General features: G+C 40.8%; 1 protein-coding gene across 9 annotated transcripts; it reads left to right on the plus strand.

Annotated features, from left to right (window-relative positions):
- Window positions 1–6,599: 6,599 nt before the first annotated feature.
- Window positions 6,600–26,977, plus strand: ALB3 (63 kDa inner membrane family protein). Of its 9 annotated transcripts, none has more exons than XM_088969434.1 (12): window positions 6,600–7,195; window positions 12,637–12,747; window positions 14,615–14,689; window positions 16,244–16,304; window positions 16,541–16,614; window positions 16,706–16,810; window positions 17,966–18,073; window positions 18,168–18,271; window positions 19,282–19,431; window positions 19,530–19,656; window positions 21,180–21,324; window positions 21,711–22,147. In XM_088969434.1, the coding sequence occupies exons 1-11, from the start codon at window positions 6,863–6,865 to the stop codon at window positions 21,285–21,287; spliced, it is 1,356 nt and encodes a 451-aa protein (XP_088825560.1). In that variant the 5' UTR covers window positions 6,600–6,862; the 3' UTR covers window positions 21,288–21,324; window positions 21,711–22,147. The 9 variants fall into 9 exon arrangements, with proteins under 9 accessions (XP_088825560.1, XP_088825557.1, XP_088825561.1 ...); XM_088969431.1 differs by lacking the exon at window positions 21,711–22,147 and adding an exon at window positions 26,488–26,977 and having other exon boundaries at window positions 6,669–7,195; window positions 19,527–19,656; XM_088969435.1 differs by lacking the exon at window positions 21,711–22,147 and adding an exon at window positions 26,488–26,977 and having other exon boundaries at window positions 6,669–7,195.
- Window positions 26,978–27,451: the final 474 nt, after the last annotated feature.

The following is a 27,451-nucleotide window of genomic DNA, read 5'->3' on the forward strand; positions in this document are numbered from 1 at the left end:
GGGAGTTCTATGCAGCTTCCAGTCATACTTCATCAAGCAGATTCCAAGGTCCAAGAATGCTGAGGCCGATGCCTTGTCCCGATTAGCCAGCACGAATAGCAACACCATGAGGACCGTGTATATAGAGAACCTACCTCGGCCCAGCATTCTCGGGGGGCGGGGGGGGGGGCAGAAGAGGTCACTCCTGTTGCACAAGCAGAGCTGAGATAAATTGACCCACTCGTGACCTACTTGCAGATAAACGGACAGTTGTACCGAATATCTTACATGCTCCCCTACTTGTGCTGCTTTCAACCCTCAGAGGTCGAGTTTGTTCTCCGCAACACTCATGAAGGCCTGTGTGGCAGACATTTGGGGGGCAGAGCCCTCACCCAGAAAGCGCTACGACAGTGGTACCACTGGCCCATGATGAAGGCAAACACACTCGAGCTTGTCAAGAAGTGAGATAAATGCCAAAGGCACGCCAACATCCACTACCAACCTACTGCCGACCTAAAGTACCTCACTAGCCCATGGCCCTTCGCACAACAGGGGATCGACATTCTTGGTGCATTCCTGCCAGTGACAGGACAAAGGAGATTTCTGGTGGTAGCGGTGGATTATTTCACGAAGTGGGTGGAGGCGGAACCCCAAGCAACAATCACAACTCGAAGCATACAAAACTTCTTTTGGATGAATATAGTATGCCGCTTTGGGCTACCTCTGGTGCTTATCTCTGACAATGATAAACAGTTCGAAGACATCATGTTTCAAAACTGGTGTGCCGAGATGGAGATACAGCATAATTTCACTTCGGTAGCACACCCTCAAGCAAACGGGCAGGCGGAAGTCACGAATAGAGCTATACCTCGTGGGCTAAAAGCCCATTTAGCCCGAAATAAAGGACTATGGGTAGATGAGCTACCTAGTGTATTATGGGCCTATCGAACTACCGTGAAGACTGTAACGGGTGAAACCCCCTTCAACTTCACCTATGGTACAAAAGCGGTAATCTTAGCCAAGATGAGGTGTCTACATTATGCCTGGAGGCATACGACGAAGAGACAAACGATGACGAGCTCCATACCAACCTCGACCTGGTGGAAGAAGTATGGGACCTCACATATATCCAGACCGCAGCCTACCAGCAAAGTTATGGTGCCTGAGCCCGATGTCGGTAAGTTCAGACCGAATTGCGAAGGTCCCTACCGAGTAAAGCGAGTACTCGGGGAAGGTACGTACGGGCTCGAAACCTTAGAAGGAAAACAAGTACCTCGAACGTGGAACATCAACAATTTAAGGCGATACTACTTGTAATCGTCGAACTGGAGAGCAAACTGCGAGTCACTCCAAGAAGTCCAAGGACTAAAAGTGTCGAGCTGATAAAAGACCTCGGCATCATATAAGTCCCAGTCGCCTCTTCGGCATGGGCGATCAAGTCCTAGTCACCTCTTCGGCATGGGCATACAAGTCCTAGTCGCCTCCTCGGCATGGGCATATAAGTCCTAGTCGCCTCTTTGGCGTAGGCAAAGTACTTCTAATGCCTTAAGGCATAGACAACTCGGGTGTGAACCCTACGATGTCTAGTCTACTTCGGCATATATCAACAGGTTGGGCCTGTTAGGGACAACCGACATTCAAGTGAGCAGCCCGAGCGTGGAGAGGTCAGGTATATACCCTGCAACGTCGCTCACCTCGGCATACATTATGTAAAGTGCCCCTACTAATAGTCCAAGTAGATAGTTTGGGGTAACAAACACTTAGATAAATTTTTACTTTGGTTATCCTTACTTGTTGTCCAACTCGGTAGCTCGACAATTCAGGTAACCTATACACTTGTTGCCCAGATCAGGAGTCATTTGCACTTAGAATATTTTTGCACAAGGATTGCTCAGAAAAGTTTGTATTTCATTAATGAGCTCGGTGGCCTCGAGGCATACATCCAAAACACATAAAGAAGAAAAAGCCAGAATCACTCATGAGGATTGTTAGTTGGGTCGGTCTCCATGTGCTCTTCCACATCCTCTTGACCTGAAGGGCCTACCTATTCGACTTCATCGTCGCTTTCCTCCTATGATGAGTTGGGCTCTTCGTTCACCGCCTCTGCCACCTCAGGGGTAAGACCTGACGTAGAGACAACTATGAGATCAAGATCGGGGAACTTTTGTTGCACCAAGTACCTGCATACCTTGAAACCAGAACGATAGGAGCTCGATCCATATTCAACCTAGAGATTGTGGAACTCAGAGGATTCCTTTAAGCGTTCGATAGCGTGGCTTCTTTCTTCAGCTTGCGCCTCTTGGATGGCGGTCTCAAAGATCTTAGTCCGCTCCTGGATCATCACTTCAAGATTCTCGATCTCTCATTGAAGATTTGCCTTCTCCTCGGTCAACGTTGAGATTTGCTCCTGTTGCTTCATTTTTTTCTTTGGTCAATGCGGAGATTAGTTCTTGTTGTTTCTCCTTCTCCTCATTCATGACCAAGATTAGCTCCTGCTGGCTTTGAGTTCCATTTTTGGCCTGAAGTATCTTGCCCCGAGCTATGTCTAGTTCATGATGAAGTTGTTGTGCCCTTTCCTCGGCATCCCGAGCCTGCTTTAGGCGGATCTCGGACTGGCACATTAACGGATGATTGGTAGAGTTCACCTATCAAATAAAACTGAGGTAAGTACATTTGAAATTGACAAAGAAATAAAATGTATAGTAAGATACTTACCACCATGCAATAACTAGCAGCTCGGCTTCCGAGCATGGTTGTAGACATGTTAGCCCACTCCGCGACCTCGTCAGGAAAGATGGCATATGTGCTCTTGCCCGTTCTGAGCCGAAGAGTCATTATGCTCTCCTTGGAGGACTTGCACCCCAGTGCAGAAGTGCTCTCCGGCCTGTGAAGTTGGATGCTTTCCTGCTCGGGTACAGAAGTGCTCCCCGGTTCATGAGGCTGAGCACCTTCCTCCTGGTCATCATCTAGGTCCACTATAGGGGGTTGAGGACGGACCTCCTCCTCGGGGAGCTCGCCAGAGATTGGCTCCACGACAATGACTTCAGATGGGGCAGGGGCTGAAGGATCAGCCTCCTGACGAGAAGCCTTCCTCTTCTTCCCTCTCTGAACGCTCTTGAGAAGGTCCTTGGCATTAACCTTCGACATGGTAATTGCAAAGAGCAAAAGGTTAGTCGCGAATTAAAGAGAACCTTAAAGTAAAAAACCAAGGTGGAAACCTACCAGGAGGGCTCAGACCAGCTCACACAAGCTTCTCCTCGGCCAAGAAATCTTTCATCTCGAGGTCAAGGTCCCTCCACGAGTTGATAACTGCCCTAGTTTTTGCATCTAAGCTCACCCCATAATCCTTGATATCCACCCTCCAGTGACTTGGAAAAGACCACACTTCAAGATTTCGGACAATGAAATATCTCCTCTTCCAAGCCGAAACCTTGTTCGGGCAGCCGAATAGGATTTTGAACCCAGCCGAGGAGAGATGTAATAACTTTGTTTGACGTCCCCACGCAGACAAGAAGAATTTCTCTTGATTGCACAAATCGAGCTAAAGGTATCTAGGGACAGAGAACGGTTATACGTGTGGAATAAGGAGATAGTACCAACTATAATCCAGATGGAGTTTGGGTGTAGTTGGTCCATGGTGATGTTAAAAAACTTTACTACCTCTATGATGAAGGGGTGAAGTAGGAAACGCAGCCTGACCGCGAGCTGCTCCTCAAAGACCGCGAGCTCATGGTGATCGTGAGCCCAGGGATATTGACCTAAGGGAAGACTAAAGACTAAGCCACACGTGAAGTTTTTCGTCACGTGAAATCTCTTCCCCAGCTCTCTCATCCATGGCTACTTCCTCAGTGATCTTCTAGAATGAATTATTTCTCTTATTCTCTCTCGTCCTCCTCCCTCTGTTTTATCAGTCACCGCCGTTGCAACTCTGGGCAGCGGCGGTTTCTCCGTCCGCCCGCGCTCTCCCTCTCTTTTGTTCCTTCCCCTTTTTCGTTCTCTACTCATTCGTCTTCTCGCGTCCCCTCCCTGTCATCGCCGCCAGTGGTCGACTGGACTGATTTCCCCATCTCTTCCAACGAACTGAAGAGTCGACCGAACACCGTTCATCGTCCCTAACATTTGACACTCAACATAGTGACAGAAGCAGCAATGAATAAAATGACCCATCCCTTCTGTATATTGTTAATTGATTTCCCCAACAAGAACAGAGGATCTAGCAGCAACGCCGACCTGTTTTTCCTTCCTGCTTTTGGTGATTTCTCACCATTTTTGGATTTCCTCATCATTCTGCATCATTCGTACTGGTGTGTTTCACATTTTTGGATTTCCCCGACTGCTCATCGATTCTACGTTCTCCATATTCTTCACCGGCTGAGCAAAGTCACAAAATAATATCCATCATTCCAGCTGTCCCTCTTCTCAGCTTGGGAAAAACTTGCATCCAAGGAATCGTTTCTTCTCACCATGCTCCCGGTTACAATTCGTGGAGATCATTTCTGTTCCAGCTAGCAGTATCCGACTATAGCAGACTGAAGCTCCTCTGCTCCAGTAATTGTGTTCAGGCCAACATTCAGCCCAGGTAAGCCTTATTTCTCACTATGTTTTCTCTTTTTTTTTAATCCTTTTTTCTTTCTTTCTTTGTGTTTTGCTATGGGATGACGAGGATCTGTAGAAGTTACCAGAGACGGTGATGAAACTCTGAAGAGCTGTTCTCTGTAAATTCCCTGGCCAATAACGAATGTAAAAGGAGAAGGATTGAAATGCGCCCTTGTTTATATGTTATTATCGTTCTTTTGTTTTTCTTTATTTAGATATCCCTCCATGCTTCAAATTCTTCAGGTTCCTATTATTCGCCGTTAATTATTTACTCATTGTTTTGGGTCAATCGAAGTCTTGCAGTATTTTCATTAGGGAATGATGTGATTAAACATTGCATTTTCCTATAGTGTTTGCCTTATCAACTGTTTGATTCGAATACAATACTTTTAATACTTCAAATTAACTGGATTTATCGATTCAAAGATTATTTCGGCTGAGTCTCTCAGAACCGTAATGGATAATAATAACAAAAAAAAAATGAGAAAAGTAATAATGAAAAGAAAAAGGGAATGGGAGAATGAAGAATGGTGATGGGCATATGATACCAGAACAAACTCTGTTTGTAGATTATGAGAGGGAAGAGTGATTGGCCGAGAGGATGTGATTAACTCAAACTAAAGAATAAAAAAAAGGGACAAGGAATAAGTAATATAATAAAAAATTGGGAAATGTGGAATCGATAGACTGATTTAATAGACTCGGACATGTCATGGGAGACTTAGGGGAGATAAATGGCGGAAAGAGAAAAGTAATAAAAAAACATACAAATAAAAAAGGAGAGAAAAACAAGAAGTAAAAAATGTGAAAATAAAAAAAAACAAAATAATAATAATATGTAAAAATTAAAGATGAAATGAAATGGGGTTCCATAAGAAAATAGCACAAATAATTGTTTAAATAAATTTTAAAAAATAAAAATATAATATGTAAAAATATAAAATGAATAAAATTTTTTAATTCTGAAATATTTTGGGAAGAGTCCGGCTTCAACTAGGGCAAAGCCCGTTCTAACAGACTTTATAGCCTTACCTTGGGAATATCTCCGTACTTAAATTATTTATTTCATGAGAGATATTCCTAAGGCTGTGTTTAGAAGATGTGTAAAACGTAATTAGTGTAAAAATACACTGATGATGTTTTACACTGAACCTTAAATATATATGACCACTATATTTTGAAATCGATGTCAAAAGTTATTTAAGTTTTATATCGATATAATCGATATAGTTTTTACATTGATTATTGATATAAATCTTTAAATATAATGAGGTTTTACATCTATCAATGTAAAACTACACTCCACCTAAATGCTCAAAAACTGAATCAAAATATAGTTTTACATTAATAATGATTACACTTTTTTACCGAATGCATACAAAAATGAATCGTAAATTTTACATCGATTCTTGATTTATATCACATCCAAATACAGCCTAATGCAGGTTGGAAGGGGCTGCTGGAACGGTGTTACACTACAGAAGTTGAATTCGATTGGTGACAAAGAAATCAATGTTTATCATCCTCAACCAGTTTTGTCAGATTTAGATCCGAATCATTTATCAGACCATCATAATATATAAAAGCCCGTGCACAGTACGGATAACTCCGCTAATATTATATTATTAACGAAATGAATTAATAATGATTAAATATTGTATTTCATTACCAAAATTCCAATCAGAAACGAAAATTAGTTGTGTGGAATCGGATCATCCTTAATATGGAATTGGATAGGGATGGATCCATATTTCATCAAATAATAATAATAGTAAACGGATCGAAAACGGATCACTCTTAACGGATAAATTCGAACGTGAACCGCTTGAAAATCAATTTAACCAAGCGGCAAATAATTGATGAGTGTTTTTTTTTTTCAAGAATAAATTGGTGAGTTTTTTTTTTTTAATTTGATTTCGGTCGTTACTTGAAGTAGCGTAGGACCATCGGCCGGTGAAAGACATGGCCACGTAACCTATATTATCACGCCCATTTTAAGATTCTCTCTTACACGACGACGTAGCATTGTCATCCACCGCCCAAAGTGATGGATGGAAGGTTTTATTTTTATTCCAGAAATCCCCGAAGAAATTGACTCATAGATTGTGGTTGTCCCAAAAAATACGGATAATACGTGAAAAATTTCTTGCCCCTCCTCTCCCTCTCTCCTGCTAGGCTGCTAGTGCTGGTCTGCTAGGTAGACGGCCCGCGTCTTCCGTCTCCACTCTCCCTCCATCTTCCTCATGATAATCTGAATTCAGCTGCAGAGGCCTCGAAAATATTGACCATGGCGAAAACCCTAATCTCGTCTCCCATTCTCACCACTTCCCTTCCCTCCCTATCTCGCCATGGCATCCACAGGTTTCCTCGACGGAGATTCGGATATACCAGTGTGAAATTCAGCTTACATGAAGTCCCTCCCCTTCACTCCTTTGATTCTTCCATCGATTTTCATGGAATCGTTAGCCGAGCTGAAGGTCTGTTGTACACGCTCGCTGACGCCGCTGTTGCTGTGAATTCTGGTTCCGATGGCGCAGCAGCCGGTACGACTGATGCCGCGGTTCAGAAGAGTGGCGGGTGGTTCGGGTTCATCTCAGAAGCCATGGAATTTGTTTTGAAGGTAAGTTTTCTTTAAAGAATTCAGGAATATGTATACTTCTGCCCCCTTTTCCTTTTGATGTTTAATTCGAAGAAAGTGAGTGTTCTCGTTTAGTTACTAGCTTCGTTAGCGATGATGCGCAATCCGGCCACTCCAAGCTGGAACTGACGAGGCTTCTAGCCGGCGACGGGCAAGAGATATCTGCGAGAATGACGAAGGGACATGGGGTTGAACACCTGACGGGGACTTTCCGATGGTTAACTTAAAACTCGGTAACGAGCTGAGAAAGAGAACGAGAACGCAAGAAGATGAGAGCCAGAGAGTGGTGAATATGGGATACCTTTTGGTCTGAGGGGTCGGAGTGCTTATATACGTCTGATAGGTTCGGCGGGGTTGATCCCAAATCCCTGCTGTGGCGATCCGCTACCAGGTGTACCTCGGAGTGGCTGGCCGAGAGCAGGCGGGCTACAACAACCGTTGCATTGTACGGTCCCGTCAGGGGGAGACAACCTTTAGGCACGACGCTGCAAGGTGGGAGACAGGGGCGCAGCCTTCTGAATTGGCAGGCGCTGTGCCGTCAGACAAGGACGCGGGAGCAGTGTGGCAAGTACAATTTTGTCGGATGAGAAACTTCCCATAGAACCCCGAGCCATCCCTTAGCAAGTTACCCTGTGACGAGTTATTGGTGGTATGCCGAGGTGATTCTGCCTGAGGCGAGTTGCCTCGTGGCGAGCTACTTGTAAGTGCTGCAAGGTGGCGAACTCGAGCTGTCTAATTGTCAAGAGGCTGCACTTAGTTGGCATGAGGTGTCAGGTGTGATAATGTCATTGGAGGGCCAAATCCGCCCTCATTATTTGCCCCCCACTCCTGAGCTGAAAGTAACTCGGCGAAGGGAGTATATTTCTCTTTTTGGCTCGTAATTCGACGAGCTCGTAAGCACTGGTTCAATTTCTTAGGCTCTAGGAGCTGCTTGGAAGTGAGGTGCCCCTGAGGCGCTGAGGTCTCTGCCAGTTCAGTACTTTAGCCCTTAGATTCTGGGAGCGACTTGTAGTCTGCTCTCCTTGACTTTGCCCATGCCGGCGAGGCGGCTGGGTCTTGTGCAGCAGTGTTGCCCATGCCGTAGAGGCAACTGGGTCTTAAGTAGTATTGTTGCCTATGCCGTAGAGGCGACTGGGTCTTAAGCAATAATGTGGCCCTTAGGCTTTGGGAGCGACTCGTAGTCCACTCCTGGACTTTGCCATGCCGAAGAGGCGACTGGGGCTTAAGTGTCCATGCCAAGGAGGTGACTGGGTCTTAAGTGCCCATGCCAAGGAGGCGACTGGGACTTGCTTGCCCATGCCGAAGAAGCGATTGGGTCTTAAGTGCCCATGCCAAGGAGGCGACTGGGACTAGCTCGCCCATGCCGAAGAGGCGACTGGGACTTAAGTGCCCATGCCAAAGAGGCGACTGGGAATAGATCGCCCATGCCGAAGAGGCGACTGGGTCTTAAGTGCCCATGCCAAGGAGGCGACTAAGACTACCTCACCCATGTTGAAGAGGCGACTGGGACTAGCCTGCCCATGCCGAAGAGGCGACTGGGTCTTAAGTGCCCATGCCAAGGAGGCGACTGGGACTAGCTCGCCCATGATGAAGAGGCGATTGGGATTTATGCGGTGCCGAGGTCTTTGTCGTTGTCTCTCATCTTCTTCTCGTTGGAGCTCCGACTTTTTGATTCATTTCCTCTTTAGTCTCGATGAATTGGTTAGTGAGCTTGAGGAATGCGGTATGTCCTTGGGCTTGTTCACCACTATGTGCCACTTGAACTCCCGATGAGTGACTCCCCTCTTCGCTATGGCGAGTCTCACAGCGGGGTCTAGGTCTGGGATCAGGAGGCAGGTGTTGTTGAAGCGCTTGATGTAGCTCCGGATGGACTCTCCCTCTTTCTGGACTATGCTAAGAAGGCTTTCCTGTGACCTCGGACACTTCTTGCTAGTAACGAAGTGCAAGGTGAATGCTTGTACAAACTGCGCCTAGCTCTAGATTGCTCCGGATGGGAGGTTCCTATACCACGTGCGCGCTACTCCTCTGAAGGTCGTGGAAAAGGCAACGCACATGTAGGCTTCACTGGCCACGGCGAGGTGCATCTGGGACTGGAAGGAGTCCACATAGTCATTTGGGTCAAACGACCCGTCGTACTTGTCTAGAGGGGGTACCTTGAAGTCCTTTGGCAAGGGAGCTGCTAGGAGATCGGGGGAGAGGGGAGATGGCACCGAGAGGAGAGGGGCGGTCTTCGCGATTCCCGAGCTCGCCCCTGTCTTACCTTCGGGTTGTTCGGGTCGACTGGGCATCGTGAGCTATTCAGGGAATAGTGCACGACGGGCTTGGGCCGTCGCCGCCTCTGCTGCCTTTTGGCTGAGTCCGCGCTAGTGCTGGTTGTTTCGGTGCTGCTGGGTCGGGCCTTGGCCCGGTGAGAGTTTGACTGAAACTGGCTTTCGCGAGCTGAAGGACTTTGCCCAGAGTTTGTCGCCAGGACTTTGAATCGATTGCCCGTCAACGAGGCTTCCGGTTGCATGTGCTAGGACGGACTGACCTTGGTGGGGCGGGCGCTTCCCGACTTGCCTTGTTGCTGCGAGGCGGTGGGGGCTGTTGGTTCTCTCCTGCTCTGGGACGAGGCCTGGGAGGTCTCCCCCCCCGTGGGGAGGTCGGCTACTTCAGTGGCGATCGAACGGATGCTGGTTCAGCGGTGTTATGGGGCACGCAGTTGGGTTGGCTGCTGACTCTGTTGTAGCACTGGGAACTGCTGCTGGTAGAAGTGACACAAGACTTGTTATTGGTAATGCTGAAGTTGCTGGACTTGCTGCATTTGGGCTTGCATGACTCGTACACACTGCACTAAGTCACCAAGCTGGCTTTGCCCCACTGCGGGGGGGACCACGACGGGTTCAGTGAAGGTGGTGTTCACTGCAGAAGGGAGTGGGGAGTTCACAGCTTTGGCGACCTGGGGTAGGTCTAGCGTGGGAACTCCGAAGGTGTTTAGGGGTATAGTAAACTGTCCAATACGTACAGTGGGAGCTTGGAGGTTCCCCCCAGAGGTGTTTGTTCCGTTGTTAAGCCTGACGTTGCTAGAAGAAGCCATTGATGGTGGTGAAAGTTTGGTAGAGAAGCCTTTTGAAACGTTTCCCACAGACGACGCCAATTGATGATGCTCAATCCGACCACTCCTAACTAGAAGTGACGAGGCTTCTAGCTGGCGACGGTCAAGAGATATCTGCGAGAAGGAAGAAGGGACCCGGGGTTGAACACCCGACGGGGACTCTCCGATGCTTAAGTTAGAACTCGGTAACGAACTGAGAAAGAGAATGAGTACGCAAGAAGATGAGAGCTAGAGAGTGGTGAATATGCGATACCTTTGCCTCTGAGGGTTCGGAGTGCTTATATACTGGCGTCTGACAGATTCGGCGGGGTTGATCCCAAATCCCTGCTGTGGCTATCAGGTCGTACCTCGGAGTGGCTGGCCGTTACTGTCAGGGCCGAGAGCAGGCGGGCTACAGCAACCATTGCATGGTACGATCCCACTAGTTGGGAGACAACCTGTAGGCACAACGCCTCTAGGTGGGAGATAGGGGCGCAACCTTCTGAATTGGCAGTCGTTGTGCCATCAGACGAGGGACGCGAGAGCAGTTTGGCAGGTACGGCTTTGTCAGATGAGAAACTTCCTGTAGAATGCCTAGCCGTCTCGTAGCGAGCTACCTTGTGACGAGCTACTGGTGGCGTGCCGAGGTGATTCTGCCTGAGGCGAGCTGCCTGGTGGCGAGCTGCTTGTAAGTGCTGCAAGGTGGTGAGTTGCTTGGTGGCAAGCTCAAGCTGTCTAGTTGTCAAGAGGCTGCACTTAGTTGGCATGAGGTGCCAAGTGTCATAATGTCATTGGAGGGCCAAATCCGCCCTCATCAGTTACCATTATATCAAAAGGAACCAGAATTCAGATGGGACGTCCTCCTTTTTCCTTTTGTTGTGTTTGAGTTTGAGTTATTTGTAGGCTAAGTATAATTGTTTGAGACAGAAATATGTATGGCTATAATAGTAAAGATGCTTTACTATTTCAGCTGTTCGGAGTTTTTGAACTTAATCCCTCACGCTGTAAAGATGCTATTGCATGTCCGTTAGATTTCTAGTTTGAAATACGTGTTTGTCATTACGTCATACTTTTATCTGCTATAGCAGTTTATCCAGATGTGGATGCGGAGTTAAAGAGTCCATGTTGGCATGGGACTTGTATGCCCAAGCCAAAACAACATGCAAAAAAAAGAAGATATGTGACTACAGAAATATAATTACTCCATTTTCCTATGCGATATCCTTAGCGGGCACTAAGACATGGTACAAACTACGTTGGAAACAGGGTATATAGTATGTGGTATTAAGGCTGCATTTGGCATTCCTTATTTTAAGGACTTATCTTCTTTTTACAATTAAAAACTCAGTGTTGATAGGGACATTTTAACTGTAAAAAGGAGATAAGTCCTTAAAATAAGGAATGCCAAATGCAGCTTATGAGACACTGACTTCACCAGCTTAGCAAGCTGGCATGGGCTAAAGATCAAAATCTTGACCATTGCAAGAAAATTAACTAAGAATTGGGAGGACACCCCACTGAATTATGATAGAACATGGATGCTGTGCGTCAGAAGTAGAGTATTTAACATCTGATGGTCCATGTAAGAATTTTGTTGGAATAACAAAGAATTGGAATTTTTATTGGACGATATGATATAAGTCATTAGTATAATCACAATTTACATGTATTGATAAATTAGTGTTGTAACTTGTGCATTTTCTCACATTATTATCAATCCCAAGGCCATTGGATGACTTATTTCCAGCATAGCAATTTCTGGCATCAATTACTAGCATGTGTCTGTCACTCAGTCTAATGGACCATCTTTGTTGTATATTTACCTTTTGAGGCAAGTGCTGGGAAAAAATACAAGTGTACTTCTTAGTTATTAGTTGGGAACCAACTTTCTTTCTGAAGTGAAAATTCAGGTTTGGATTCATCCTAGTTATTAATTGCATATGTAGATTCCCCTGGATTGTAATCTTCCTATATTTGCTTTTGTTAAGTTGCTAACTTTTATAGAGTTTACTATATTTGGTCACTTCATGCACGTTGAAAGAAAAGAATGAACATTTTAATTCTTATGTGATATGGATATTTGTGGATGTGCTTACAGTTTGCCCATCCATGGGCTTTTAGTGTTGGCATCTTCATCTTTGTAATAAGATACAAAGAAGATTTAATGAATTAGACAGAAGGTAATTGGAAGTTATGTTATAATAATAGCAATTAATAGTGCATCCCAATCTTGTAATATTATATATTTTGTTAAAGTTGTTAATTTCATGTTTATGTTTTAGCAAATTAGAACTATTTAAGAAAGACCAAGAGAATGCACATGGATGATTGTTGTATTTATTGGTTATAGGTGCTGAAGGATGGACTTACAGCTGTACATGTTCCTTATGCATATGGATTTGCAATCATATTGCTCACTGTTCTTGTTAAAGTGGCTACACTCCCTTTAACGAAAAAGCAGGTGTGGTTCCTCTCTCACTGCTATAATTATTTAAATAAAGTACTCATTTCTAATAACTATATATCTAGGATTGGTTATTGATAAAAAAACTATGCATCTAGGATTTATTATTTGTATGTAGCTTGCATAATCAAAAGTATGGGCTGCATACTGTACTCAATTAAACATTGGGCTCACAAGATGAGGTGTTAGGTGAGATTTTGAGAATAACTGGGGGTTACATCAAGTTGAAAAGGATGGATGAGTGGAAAAATTGAAGGACCCTAGGAGTAAAAATTGGGAGTGCTTCTCCATGGGTTTTTTGTGCTTTTCATCTCGGAGATGCCAAAAGTAAGTAAAAAAATATTTGTCATAAAAGCTCAAATGGGCTTTTTGCATAAAAAACCTGTTTGAAAAAGCAGAAAAAAAATCCATTTGACTTTTTATGTTTGCAAGAAGCTATTTTGGACAAAAAGCTGGTTAGCATACAAACATTAAATTAGTGCTTTTACACAGAGCCCATTTCAAAAAATGGCTTTTTCAAAAGCCCGTTTAGGCCAAAAATGAGTTGAGCACTCATAATTTTACAATGGATATGACACTGAATAGAATGGATTGGCAAAACAGGATTCATGTAGCCGACCCCATATAGTCAGGACAAAGGCTTAGATGATGATGACATCAAGTTGAAAAGAATGTTGTTTATAGAAGTAGAGTTGGGTTTCATGTGCTTCTGGGGTGCTATGCCATAAGTCATTTTACCTAATCATGTTGATCAAAGAAATAGAAGAGTATTTGAGAACAAATCTTGCTCTAGAGACAAATTAACACTAAGGTGTGGAAAAATGATTATGGATTGGGTTCTAATCCTTCCAGAATTTGAAGGAGTTTCTAAGGAAAACCTTGGTGCTGGTTTTTGGAGCCTCCTTGAATTAATCTAGTTTTTCTCTTGTTTCTGTAGTAAAGGTCTTTTCAGCTTTGTAGAAGTTCTCTGTAGTGTCAGAATACAATGGGTGAGCAGGTTGGCTAATTTATTGGCTGATGTCTTAGCCAAACAAGGGGCTTCTAGGGCCTTCCTTTATAGGGCTGAGTTGTAATTCTAGTTTTGAGTTGTTTTAGCTCAAGGGTGTGGCTGCATCTCATGCCCCCCTAGGGAAGCTTGTAACGGTTTTGTTCTTTTGCTAATAAAATTTCTGTCACTTAAAAAAAAATGGTATTTTCAGCTTTTTTGTAGCTTTGATTTTATTCTTTTGGTGGTCTTTTGTCTCTTGATGTACTTTTTCTCCTTTTGTTAATAAATTTTTCTTTTTTATTTATTACCAAAAAAAGTTTATATGACAGGAGCAGTAATTGTTATGCTTTGGGTTCTCAACAACTAAGATGTTCATATTGATCTAAGTAGAACTTATCTCAGGAATAAGATCAGTTGAAGTGGGGATGTTGAAATAGATGATTTAGAAGACTAGGAAAGATATTTGCCACGAAAAAAGAAGAAATGTAAAGGCTAGGAAAGATAAAGTCAGAAATTAATGCATTGAGGAGAATCCAGAAATAGAAATTTCAGTGACAGAGAGTGAAAGCTGATTGCAATAGACTGATGGCAGAAGTGGTTTGGTGAGTTTGAAGGCTCTAAATATGAAGAGAGTCAAGAAAAGGATGTAGAAAAGATTTGGAGAAGCAAAATTCGATAAAAGACTTATTTATCTATAGGTTAGAATGTAATGGAATCCTCTTGCCAGGCCTAAGTGGGATTGGTTATGAAGATGATGATGATGATGATGAAAAGTCTCTATAATTTATTATAACAACTTTTTCTTCTTTTTTTCTTTCTTTATTTTTTTAAACAAATATGCCTTCTTATGATTGTTTTTCTTTATTTTTTTGGTAGGTTGAATCGACATTGGCAATGCAAAACCTTCAGCCAAAGATTAAGGCCATTCAACAAAGATATGCTGGCAATCAGGTGAAGTACTTTTTCTGTTGTATACATGGTGTGAGGTCATGAATCTAAGCTTGGCCAAACAACATGTCCTGCATGCTCACTATTTGAAAGAGGAAACTGCCTCTAGATCAGAAGAAAATACCACTAGCATTTCAATTTGGTTTCTGAAAGTGGCCATTAAAGCAAGGGAATCGTATTAAACTCCCAAAACTTGCATTATGCAATGCTTCCATATGTCTTCTGCATATTTTCTCTACTTGTTATCAATATAGAGTTCTTGGAACTGTCCTCTTACATCTGGTATATACATTTCTTGGTGAATATTGTTTGGATCATGTGCATGGTTTGTGGAGGCATTTTGTTCGAAATAAATATCTCATTAAACATGTTGAGAGATTTCCGAAGAATTTTGGGAATTCATTAGATTCATAGTTCTCCTTGTAGATAGTAGGGATATTATTTGGTCTTATTGTTTATGTTACCAATTTGGGGTATTATTGTTTTTTATGTACCTTTTAACATTAAAGTATATATGTGAATAGAGGGAGGGACCTTTAACAATTATAATACCAATTTGAGGCATTATTGTTTTTTACGTTACCTTTCAAAATTGAGGCTTGAACCTTTGGGCTTGATTCGAGGCAGGGACCTTCTTATGCTCTCTCTCTCTCTTGGATTTTTTTTTTTTTGAAATTCTGTTCCAAACCTTTATTTTAAAAAACCTTCTTTTTCTTTTGAAAACCTTTTTGATTTTTAAACCTTGTTGTCCTTTTGATAAGAGGGATTTAAAAATACTTATCTAAAAAAACGTATTAACACTTTTATAAAAAGAAAACCTTTTATTTCCTCAAAAAACTTTTATTGAAGGCTTCTCTCTCTCTCTCTGCCAACATATTAAGGGGAGAGAACTAAGATGGTGGAGCATCAGTGTTTTCGATCTGTTGTTGACGTGGATGGTTTGACCGTTCAACTTGTCACTCAAAATAGAAACCAGGTTTGTTTAACCCCAGAAGTGTTAAATTTAACATTACCATTGGATCGTTCAACCCATTTACTGGCCGATGGTTCAATTGTTACAACTCCTCTACTACCTTTGTTTAAAACATCATTTTAAAATAAGTGAAAAGTCTTAACAAATTAAGAATAAAAAAGATTGGAGCATGTGAGAAAACACTAACTATGAGAGGAGAGAAAAAGAAGATAGAAAGACGGAGAGAGAGATTAAGAAAGAGGTGTAGGGGACATAGCAGATCAAAAAGGAAAGAATGAGAGACAAGAGAAGGGGGAGAAAGAGGATAAAGCATAGTGATACACATCATCAACTGGCGATGGGAGTGGCAGCTGCGGCACCTCTCCTTTTATTTATGATACTTGATGGTTTAACATAGGATAATACCAATTATAAACATCCTTTAGCGCTGTTTGGTAGTTGTGCTTCTTGCTATCTATTATTTTTGTTATTTTTTCATGGCTATTATGTTTAGGTAATACAAACCTTCAACCATGGTTTACCTGCTTCTTGGGCATGAATTTTGGTGCCTTAACATTTCTGCCTTCATGCTATTTTCCTTTCAGGAAAGAATACAACTTGAAACATCACGTCTCTATAGGCAAGCTGGCGTGAACCCATTAGCAGGTGTGTCTACAATTTGTCAATTGACAATCTTTTTCTCTGTGTTTATATCTGGGAATTAAATTGAATATATTTAAACCAGTTGCTTCTGAATATTTTCTATTTCCTATAGACTTTGATGGCTATGAGCAATTCTTCCTCTCCATTTTATTAACAGTTCATAATATCTATTCATGGTGTTACTGCAGTGCTAATACCTCCCAATAATCTTCTAAGAATTTACTTTTGTTGCTGAACAGGATGCTTCCCAACTTTGGCCACGATACCAGTTTGGATTGGTTTGTATCAAGCTCTTTCAAATGTGGCAAATGAGGTACAAATGGATAATTCTGCAACACTTTTCGAATAGTTTTTTCAACTTATTGCAAAATAGTTCTTGCTGATATTTGCAACTCTTTTTCAAGGGATTATTGACAGAAGGTTTCTTTTGGATTCCCTCTTTGGGGGGACCGACCACTATTGCTGCTCGACAAAGTGGGTCTGGCATTTCCTGGCTTCTTCCTTTTGTGGTAAAAAAGGCTTTATGTGTTTAACACCCACAAATATAAGCTATCTATTCTTCTTATATGTTTCTGCTTCTTAATTCTCAATTTCAAACATGATGGGAACCATATCAATGTCCTGCTTATTTAGTCTCTTTGTCACCTTGTGGAAATGAACAACTTTTGCTTCTGTTTTGCTTGGCTTATGTGCTTGTCACTCTTACCTTGGTCATATGTTAGGTCTAATTGGAATAGTCCTTGCACTGACTCGGACAGTCCTAAACCTATAATTAAGAGCTATGAATGGTCAGATTGCTGGGTTTGATTGCTCGATCTTTATGATTTTTGTGTGGCCCACTTCATTTCTGCCTTGATTCATAGTCTGCTTATGATACAGTCATATTTGTCAAGGTGTTTCCTAGGTGACTAGACACCTAGCTTTGGGCATATCACTTTGAATGCCTTGGCTTATAGCAACAAGGCACCCACCTGGGTGACAAAAATTTTAAGGCAGGTGCCTTATCCTAATATATTTACTTTGGCAACATCTTACTAATATTGTTGTTAATAAAATCACTTATACTTTGTTTTAACATTTTAACTTTGAAATTTAAAATATGTAAGGGTTTTGAGAAGAAAAAAATGAAAGAAAGAAGAGAAGAGAAGGATAAAAAGTTATCTTCTTTTATCTTTTTACTCTCTCTCTTTCACACACACATTAAATGAAACAGTGGCTCCACCCTTGTTCCTTTTCTCTTTTGCTTACTCCCTATCTGAAAATTTTATCATATAACATTATAGCCTTCTTTAATTTCTATTTTGAAAATTTTATATGAAATTGCTCTATTACATACTTATTAATAATACTGTTTTTTTATTAACAATATATTTAAAATATTGTTGTCTTTTAGATGTGATGATTTTCCATGTTACCAGAGGAAACTTAATGCTTTCAATAAAGAGAATTGCTACAAAATTGGTATACAAAATTAGGGAACGTTTTCTATTTTATAAAATTGTTATTGCCTAGGCGCCCACCTAGGTGACTAGGTGCCCCACTGTTGCCCAGAATTGCCTAGATGCCTTGACAGCTGTGGATGCACTAAATAACTAAACTTGTAGTAAAGTTTATGCATGTTGTCTGGATATGGATAACAAGATACATAATTATCCTTCCTACAGGATGGTCATCCACCATTGGGTTGGCATGACACTGCAGCATACCTTGTTTTACCTGTCCTCCTTGTTATTTCTCAATATGTCTCAATGGAGCTCATGAAACCACCTCAGGTGCAGAATCAACTTGTTAAACTCTTTCTAGACTGTTTTTACATTTTGCTTCTTGAACATATCAAAAACACTAACTTTTTTCCCCTTTTCTCAGACTGATGATCCAGCTCAAAAGAACACGCTTCTCGTTTTCAAGTTCCTTCCACTAATGATTGGTTACTTTTCTTTGTCAGTACCATCGGGATTGTCAATTTACTGGTTGGTGTCTAATTAGCAATCACTGTGATTATGCCATACAGAAAACATCTACTTATGACTACCTTTGCTAATTTCATTTATCTGTCATCCATTTGCATGATTTTTTTTTCTTTTCTGGAAATTTGGTTCAATTTACACAAAATAGCTATAAACAATTAATGAGCTTCTCATGTCTTTGCACTTCGATGCAACATACTTAGAAATAGTAGAAAACTGCTGAATCAAAGAATCTGTAAAGAAAAGAGAGATTTCTTGAAGAAGAAGAGAAAGAGAAGAGAAGAAATTGAGAAAGAAAAAGAGAGGAACCAGTCCTGGCCGCCCTCCTCACTAGTATTTATACTTTTAATTAAAAAGGGTACAACGACTAGTATGCCCTTATAGGGCGGCTAACACATAAAACTGCATATATAACTCAAAAGAACCACTCATAAGGGACCTAACAAGAGTGCTGTGGTCCCCACTTCCTATCTAACCAATAAATAAACAAAAACAACTACTAAATCTGCACAAATCTACCCTAAAACCTCAACAGAAATAAAACCTGATCAAATGCATTGTGTTGGAGATTTGAGACCCATTACTGAATGGGGCACATCCTATGAACTTCCAAGGCCAAAATAGCATACTGGACGATTTATTGGAACATCTCTGCCCAAAGGAAATGTGAAGCTGAACAGTTGAAAATATATTTTAGATTGATATATGCCCTTCTAGATTCAATGACCTGGAATTGTTAAATCTTGCATTGTTATCTCACTGATGCCTGCCCTGTGCCACCATGTGTCTATGGGGATTATTATACTTGGACGGTTGGACCAAGATATTGGCTTGTTTTGGCCGTATATCATTGACACACCAGCATGATGCTTAAGAAAATTTTCAATTTTGCATAGATATACTCTAGAACTTTGTGTTTGGGTTTATTATTATTGTCATTATTTTTTTGGGATAATGGATGTTCTTGTATTACTTAGCCATTATGCTGCTTATTAATATTTGGGATTGGACAGGTTCACAAACAATGTTCTCAGCACAGCACAACAAGTATGGTTACGGAAATTGGGTGGTGCAAAGCCTGTTGTGAATGAGAATGCAAGTGGAATAATTAGTGCAGGACGTGCAAAGCGCTCAACTTCTGATCCAGTACAGACTGGTGATAGGTTGGCCATATTCTTCTTGCGTATTTTACTTAACTTTCACCTGGTTTACTAACTGCCATAATTATAAAACTAACAAATAAAAATTTAACAAATAGAAGATTTGGGCAATCGAAGGAAGAAGAGAGGAAGAAAAAACTAAGCAAGGCTCTGCTAGTTGAAGAGGTTCAGACTATGGCTTCATTGGAGTCTGATGATGCCTCCGATGAAAAAACAATGAAGGATAAGGTATATTCCAAGATGTACTATTTACATGATTTTGGCATGAGTCAAATTTGGTGTTACTATCATGCACAAAAGAGTTATTCTTCATTGTCTATTACTGTCTGCATTAGAAAAGTACCTGAGAGAAGTTGTCATCTCCACGGCTGCTGTAAACATAACTGACATACAGCCATGCAGTTGGGATCTGTGTTTCCTACAATCCTGTAAAGTGTATTTGTTATGCTTATCTGATTTGGTGCATAGTAGTATTGCAGATCTCCTTTTGTGGGATCCATCAAACAGAAGGTTCCAAGCTCCCATTAGCCTCATTTTCCATTACTAAGTGCAAGGCCAACCACTCCTGTCTAGTTGATGCATCTCAACCTTGGGATGGCCCTTCATGAAGTCAATCATCTATCTACATGTCATCTTTCTTGTCAGATTTATCCTAGTTTCATTTTATTTTTCATCCTTCAGGGCCTTTAGTTGGCACAAGATTATCATCACTGTGGTGTGGCACATGACAGCTACTTCTCTCTTTCTCCTCCCCCTCCCCCTATTTTCTTGTATTGTTCCTTCCACTTTTACACTCAATTAACTGATTATGCCAACATACCCATGCTAGCTGCACTCAAATCTATGAATGTTGTCTGTTGATTGCAAATATTTGATCCACAAAATATGCTTGTATTTTTTGGTTTCCTAAAGATTTTTTTTTATTATCTGGTTGATGTGCATCATTTGTACAGTAGTCTTGGAAAAATCTCCACCTTAGGCATCCAGTTCATGTCCTTTTTTTACTTTTTAATTTTCCCTAGTATGAACACCATGCATCTTGTGAGCTTTAATTCTCACAACGAAAGGGAACTAATTACTCTCCAATAGGGGAATCAAGATATGTTTCCATCATTGGATATTCATGACCTCATTCACTTGGCAAGAGTGATGGCAATCAGAAAGTGGGCGCCACCATCTCTACTAAATTCTGTTCTGCATCATTCACGTAGTACCAATAATCTCCACCTTAGGCATACAATTTATGTTTGATTTTTTACTTTTTAAACATTTTTCCTAGCATTAGCGGAATGCATCTTGTGAACTTTAAATCTTACAACGAATGGGAACCAATTACTCTCTAATGGGGATCAAGAAATGTTTCCATCATGGCATATTCATAACCTATTCATTTGGCAAAAAGTGGCAGCAATAAGGTGCTCCACTGCCTCTGCTAAATTCTGTTCTGTAGGTTATGGTTGTAAATCATGCCACTGTTTACAACTAGTCTGACAATGACATGGCTGCTAGATTCTACCTCTTAATTTATGTCTAAGACAGTCGATAAGTAATAACAAAGAGCTGAGTTGAACTCATGATTTGTGCAGAAAAACAATAACTGAGCTTTTGCTATGACATTGTTATAATTATTCATGGTAATAAAATTTGATCAACTGCATTACTATGATTTCTTGGAATTTTGGAAGGTGCAATGTTTATTGATCTTTGCTTTATTCAAGACTTTGCTCTGAATCTTGTGAACTAACTAGCAGGATGATAAGGTTTTGGAAGAGGCATATGCTTCTAGTGGTAGCAAACAGCTTCCAGGTTATTCAGGGCCAAGGAAGAGCAAGCGATCAAAGCGGAAGCGTGCTGTATAAGTGTCGTGTATATCATTCATTGCGGTGTAGTTTTCTGGTGAGTCCTGTATATCTCAATTGACTGTATCTAAATTAATATATAGCAGCCATTTTTATCTTGGCTTATTCATTTTAGTGCAAACCACAAACCAGGAAATTCAACTAGAAATCCCATTCCCAGTGTCAAAAGAAGGGGAGAAGAGTAGAAGAAACCTTTTTATTCGTGGTATCAGAATAGATTTTTGATCTCGGAGCATTTGTTGCATTCTGCTCTAATAATTCTGGAATTCTTATAGATTTTAGTTTTCTAAAGGATAAGGATGTTTTGTTTGGAGGCCTGTCATGCAAGCAATCTGGGTTGGTGGACTCTATAGATAGCCCCACTTTAGAGTCGTCCATTTGTTCCTGTCTGCTCACCCCATACTATATATTGGACTTTTCCAGTGACTATGGTGGCCATCTGAATCTTTCAATTTTAAATGAAAGCAAAAAGAAAGAAAGAGGGCAGAAATAGCAGTCCCTTGCGCTGGAAATTGGTGTGATCAAGCCGGTTTAACATGGAACCCCTTCATCCTGCTACCTCATCTGTTTTGTAAGAAAATATATCAAAATGACGCTTGAATGTCCTTGATAGTGTAGCGTCCTTCCAATACCAAAAGCCATGATCAGATAACAATGACTAATGTAGCATGAAGTTATGCCAAGGCTTCCAGCATGTTTGCTAAACAGAGAACATAGTTATGTGATTGTGTCAGGGTAACAGAGATACTAGCGAAGTTTCTTATGCTCTCCTTCCTGTGGAAAAACTGGGAAAAAGAACGAAGTTTTTTTTGATATGGTAGTAGAAACTTAAGCAATACTGCTCATTTAGGACTGCTGAAGTTTTTATAGTGGTGCAATGGTCCAATAATTATGTTAATATTAAGATAGAGAAATTGTTGAAATGGCTCCTCAATCAAAATGTTTTGACAAAAAAAATTAAAATTAGAAAGTGTGACATGCTTGAATATTCTTTGCAAAACTTAAGAAAGGAAGAATATATTGTCCATTGAGATCTCTCAAGTCTCAACTTGCAATTTTTTTGGTATTTTCGTCCAAGAAGTTGACTATTCTTTTTTTTTTCTTCCCCTTCTTCAGAACTTTTATGTTTTAATTATATTACCAGCGATTTGTACATGCGAACCATGGCTGCTTAGTTTGACACCAAAAGAATGGAGCTAGAAGTTACAGGTAGAAACAGGAAGTTTATCATTTGAGGATTTACTGAATTTGAACGTTCAAATTAAACTAGAAAATGATCTTCCTGAATGGGGCGGGGCCACTGTTCTGACCACCCTTTTTTTTTTTTTTTTGAGAAAGGGTAGAGTAACTTTATTAAAACTGATCAAGAGATTACAACTGCAGCCCCACAAAAAGAGCCGAACACACCAGAACAAAGCTCAAGAGCAAATTACAAGTCTAGCAAACTTCTAGATCTCATCTGAGCTCCCAGAACCGAGGTCTGGAGACCTTTAGCAGCTGCAACCCAAGAGACCAGTTTGCCAAAAGTGAGAGATTAAACAGTCTGAATCTTTAGCTTTAATGCTTTATTATAGAAGATCCTTCTATTTCTTTCAGACCAGATGGTACTAATCACTGCTGCAGGAATGGCACTCCAGAACACTTTTAGCCAGCTTGGATAAACCTTGTAGATCCCAAATCCATACCAGATCCATAACAGAATTAGGCACGACCCAATTAAGATCCAAGGCAGAGGAAATGCCCTCAAATAAGAAACAAAGCAATGAATGAACAGGTGGCTGCTATCCTTTTCAGCTTGACCACACAACACACACAGCGGATCCTGAATCTGTAATCCTCTTCTAATCACTCTTTTTGGTAAGGCACCTATCTAGACCCGCTGCCCAGGCCAAGGCATTTACTTTGGAAGGGGCTATTTAGTTCCAAATAGTAGCCGCCGGAACAACCAACTGATTACTTAAAATCCTATCAAAAGATTTGACAGAAAACAGCCCATCAACACTGCAATTCCAGCTCCATAGTGTCCTCATCCAATAGGTCTAGGGATTGCCTTGACAACAGCTCCAACAGCTCTGAGACTAGATCAATTTTCCGGTTTTGAAAGGGTCTTCTGAACTCTGAAGGCCTCCAGGAGAATGTGTCATCTCTAACTTCATAACAGTCGGCCACTAAGCTATTCTGGTTCTTAGCAATTTGGAACAGCCGGTGAAATAGCTCCCCTAAAGGCCTGTTACTACATCAGTTGTCCTTTCAGAAATTCAGCCTTCGATATTACCCACATTTGGAGTCAAATCTCTGCTCAGAAGCGGGAAAGCTTCCATGACTTTCTTCCACAGAGAAGTGAGGGAACACCCCAGAGAAAACAATTAGCTTCCTCCACCAATTGTCTTTTTCTTTTTCAAATCTCCGGATCCACTTTCCCAAGAGAGAAACGTTAAATAACCTTATAGTTTTCCAACCCCAAAGTCCCATTTTCCTTGGGAGTACAAACTTGGTTCCAATTTACTAGATGTATTTTTTTTTTCCTCCTCCCACCCTTTCCAAAGGAAGTCTCTCTGTAACTTTTCAATTCTGTGAGCTACTTTAGCCAGGATTGGAAACAAAGAAAGGGAAATAGGAGGGAAGATTGGACAGGGAGCTCTATAGAAATATATGTATACCGGTCAGTTCGGTTAACTATTGGTTTTCTATATTGGTTAACCGAAACTGAACCAGTATCCTCAGTTTTTTAAAAACACCGAACTGAAACCAAACTGACCGGTTCGGTTAACTGATTTTTCGATTCGGTTTCGGTCAGTTCGCTTTTTTGTTTTTTTTTTTTTGCTCAGCCATGGGGCTACACAATTGGGGGAAGCCCATTCCACAGATGTCAACAGGTCGGGTTCAGCACAGGTGTGACTCAATCCTAATCCGCATTGACCTGGTTTGAAAAAACATGATTTTTGATAGGGTTGTTCACAAGTCGGGTTGGGTTGGTTTGGGTCGATTTGGTCAGTTTGGCATTGTTTGTGAACAATCCTAAATTTTGTGTAAATTTTCCTACTAAAAAAAGGAAAACAATCTTAAAGACAAAAGTAATTCCCATTTAACTAATGTTTTATTGTTCTTTAATGTTAAAAATAAGTAACTAACTAAAAAGAAGAAACTAGGATAGGGATTATTTAGTTAGAAAAAGACTAGGAAATCAGAAACTAACTTGGTTCAGTTTTGGTTTTCATACATAAAAATCGAAACCGAATCGAATTATTGGTTTATCCCTCTTCACAACCCAAAACCGACCGGTGGTAAAGAAAAACTGATCAAATCGGGTTGGGTTGGGTCGGTTTGGCATTATTTGTGACAACCCTAATTTTTGAACCTAACTCGACCCTATAGGGTTTAACCTGATTCCAACCCGACTTGATCCATATAGTTTTAAAAGTATTTTTTAACACATTTTGAAAACCTAAAATACACTAATTTAAATACGAAAATTGTTGTATAGATTCTAAGGTTTTTTTTCATTTAAAAAAAGAAGAAAATCAAAATCAACATATAAATAAATTCTAAACTTTAAGCCTATAAAGTTTGAAGTCAAAAAAATTGCAAGAATACTTGGCATTTATGCAAAGAATCAAAGCCCGAACTCGGTGGGGGTGGGTCAGCCAAAACCCTAACCCAACCCTAAACCAAATATACTTGACAGGGTTGGGTCAAACCGAGTTTACCATTTAACCCTAGCCATTGACATCCCTTTTCTACTCCCTCAACCCACCCTCCCCAACCCTGGTAGCATTTTTTGTTTGTTGGGTTAAAATTAAAACTTTTATTGGAGTTATGGAAACCATGTTAAAAAAATGAGTTCAGTCATGGTTTTTAAAAATGACCTGGAGACCGAACCAGTCAAGGGTCTGGTTAGTGGGTCGAATGGTTTGACCGTTCTATAGAGAGGTTGATTCGCAACTTTACAATTGTGCTCATACCCAACTTAGTGGAACTTGAGTAATGTTGCTGATCATGGTTTTTAAAACCGGATTGGATTGGAAAAAACGGTTAGGTGATCAGTTTCATTTTACCCCAAAACCGTTATTTCGTTAAAAACCATTGATTTGGTCAGTAAATCGCTGATTTAGGGGATCAAATCATTTGTACCATCCAACGATTTAATCTTATTTTTTTATTTTTAATTTCTTATTTTTTGTCAGAATGGGTTGTCTGTTCGATTCAAATGGTTGGACCGTTCGGCTTGAGAACTGAACCCCTGACCAATTCATTTTTAAAAACCTTGCTGCTGACTAAAAAGGAGTCTGGATCTCCTACCAACAAAAGTTAGAAAACACATTCCAACTCCCATTATCAACATGATCCAACAATGCACATCTCATTCATAACAAGTCCCACTTTTATGGTGGGTCCACATGGTTCTTCGTTCAATGTATCGATTAGCATGAAATTCAAGGGTTGATATTCACTATTTTCACTTTGATAGAGGGGAACACCTCTAACGAATTACGACAATCTGTCCTGCTAAACAAAGTTAGAAAAACGATTATTAACATCCAACGATCCATCAATCTTAATAAGACCAGAAATCCAAGGATCAACCCTTTCAATCTTATACCAATATGATTTCACACCACATCTCATATATATGGCGGATCCCACTTTTATAGTGGGTCTCAGTCTCATGGTAAGTGTGTGGTGTTAAATATCCAACTTGTGCCAATGCCAATCACATCAATTGTTGAATGCATTACTTTCTTTTCTTTTATTCTCCTTTTATTTATTTATTTTCTTTATTGTTTAGACGGGAGAGGAATTTGTGGGTTGTTTAGGTAGGAAGCAACATCTGCGTCAATTGAAGTCGATTTCAACTATTCAACATGTCTTTTATCTCCTTTATTACTACATGAAGACCACGTGCCAATTAACTTTTCTAGCTGTCATCCATTTCTCATTTCTTGATTTATGTATTGGTTCTTTGCCACATGCTCAGCAAGCGGTTAAGGCATCGATTGTATTTATAAATATTCTCTTGTACCAATAAGAAATAATAACAAAGTTTCTTTCTTATCACAAGTTGCGTTGAGCTTTACACTTACTCATCACAACCCTCTCTCATCGCATCTCTGTAATTTTGTTATGTTATCAGAGCCATTAGTCTAATCCACCATTGCATCTTGGTCTCTCCAATAACGCCAATGACTTTGTTATTCTTCAGATCACAAGAAGAAGGCTATTAGAAGTTATGCGTGTAGAAATGCGGACATCGAAGAGCAATGATGGATGCTACATCTCTATACTATATTGGCACCTCGGACAATCCTATCATGGTGTTGGTCACCACTCTACGGAATGCTGACAATTATCAAACTTGGAAAAGAGCAATGACGGATGCTCTTTAGGCAAAAAATAAGATTGGTTTTGTTTGCGGCACAATCTTGAAGCCAGATCAAACAAAACCAAAGAATTACATGACAACATTGCTTACATGGATGATTTTCGTGCAATCTAGTTAGATATTGAAGAGAGATTCTCATAGGGAAATGATCCCTACATCTTTCATTTAAAACAGGAATTAGCTATGCTCTTTGGGCAAAAAATAAGATCGGTTTTGTTAATGACACAATCTTGAAGCCAGATCAAACAAAACCAGCAAAGCTTTTTGCCTGGAAGAAATGTAATTCAATGGTCATATCTTGGATTTACAATGCCTTGACTAGAGAATTACATGGCAACGTTACTTACATGGATGATTCTCGCGCAATTTGGTTAGATCTTGAAGAGAGATTCTCACAGGAAAATGCTCTATTTCAATGTATTACACAAAGATGAAGGCGATCTGGGATGAACTCTCAACTTATATTCCAACGCTAGTCTGTACTTGCTGCACCTGTGGTGTGATGAAAGATTTGTTAGCAGAATGCGAAAAGGACCGCATCTACCAATTTCTCATGGGTCTTAATGACCGATTCAGTACTGTTCACTCCAACATTCTTGGAATGGAGCCACTTTCATCTGTGAACAAGGCATATGCGAGAAACATCCATTGGTTACTGGGTAACGGAGACCATCGATTGAAGCAGCAACTTTCCATGTAACTGATCAGGCCAAAGGTGGTTCCAATAACGCCAAAGATCGACCAAAGCTCCATTGTGATCATTGCAAAAAGACAGGGCACTGCA

The sequence above is a fragment of the Nelumbo lutea genome, chromosome 2 (assembly GCF_056320005.1).
Source record: "Nelumbo lutea isolate HS-2025 chromosome 2, American lotus-T2T, whole genome shotgun sequence".
NCBI lineage: Eukaryota > Viridiplantae > Streptophyta > Magnoliopsida > Proteales > Nelumbonaceae > Nelumbo > Nelumbo lutea.

What these genes read in the sequence shown, in the direction of transcription:
- ALB3 (XM_088969431.1), top strand. Translation starts at nt 6,863, where the DNA reads ATGGCGAAAACCCTAATCTCGTCTCCCATTCTCACCACTTCCCTTCCC. An exon ending in TTTCAAATGTGGCAAATGAG is followed by an intron (nt 16,615 to 16,705) that starts GTACAAATGGAT and finishes CTCTTTTTCAAG; the next exon opens with GGATTATTGACAGAAGGTTT. An exon ending in CCTGGCTTCTTCCTTTTGTG is followed by an intron (nt 16,811 to 17,965) that starts GTAAAAAAGGCT and finishes TCCTTCCTACAG; the next exon opens with GATGGTCATCCACCATTGGG.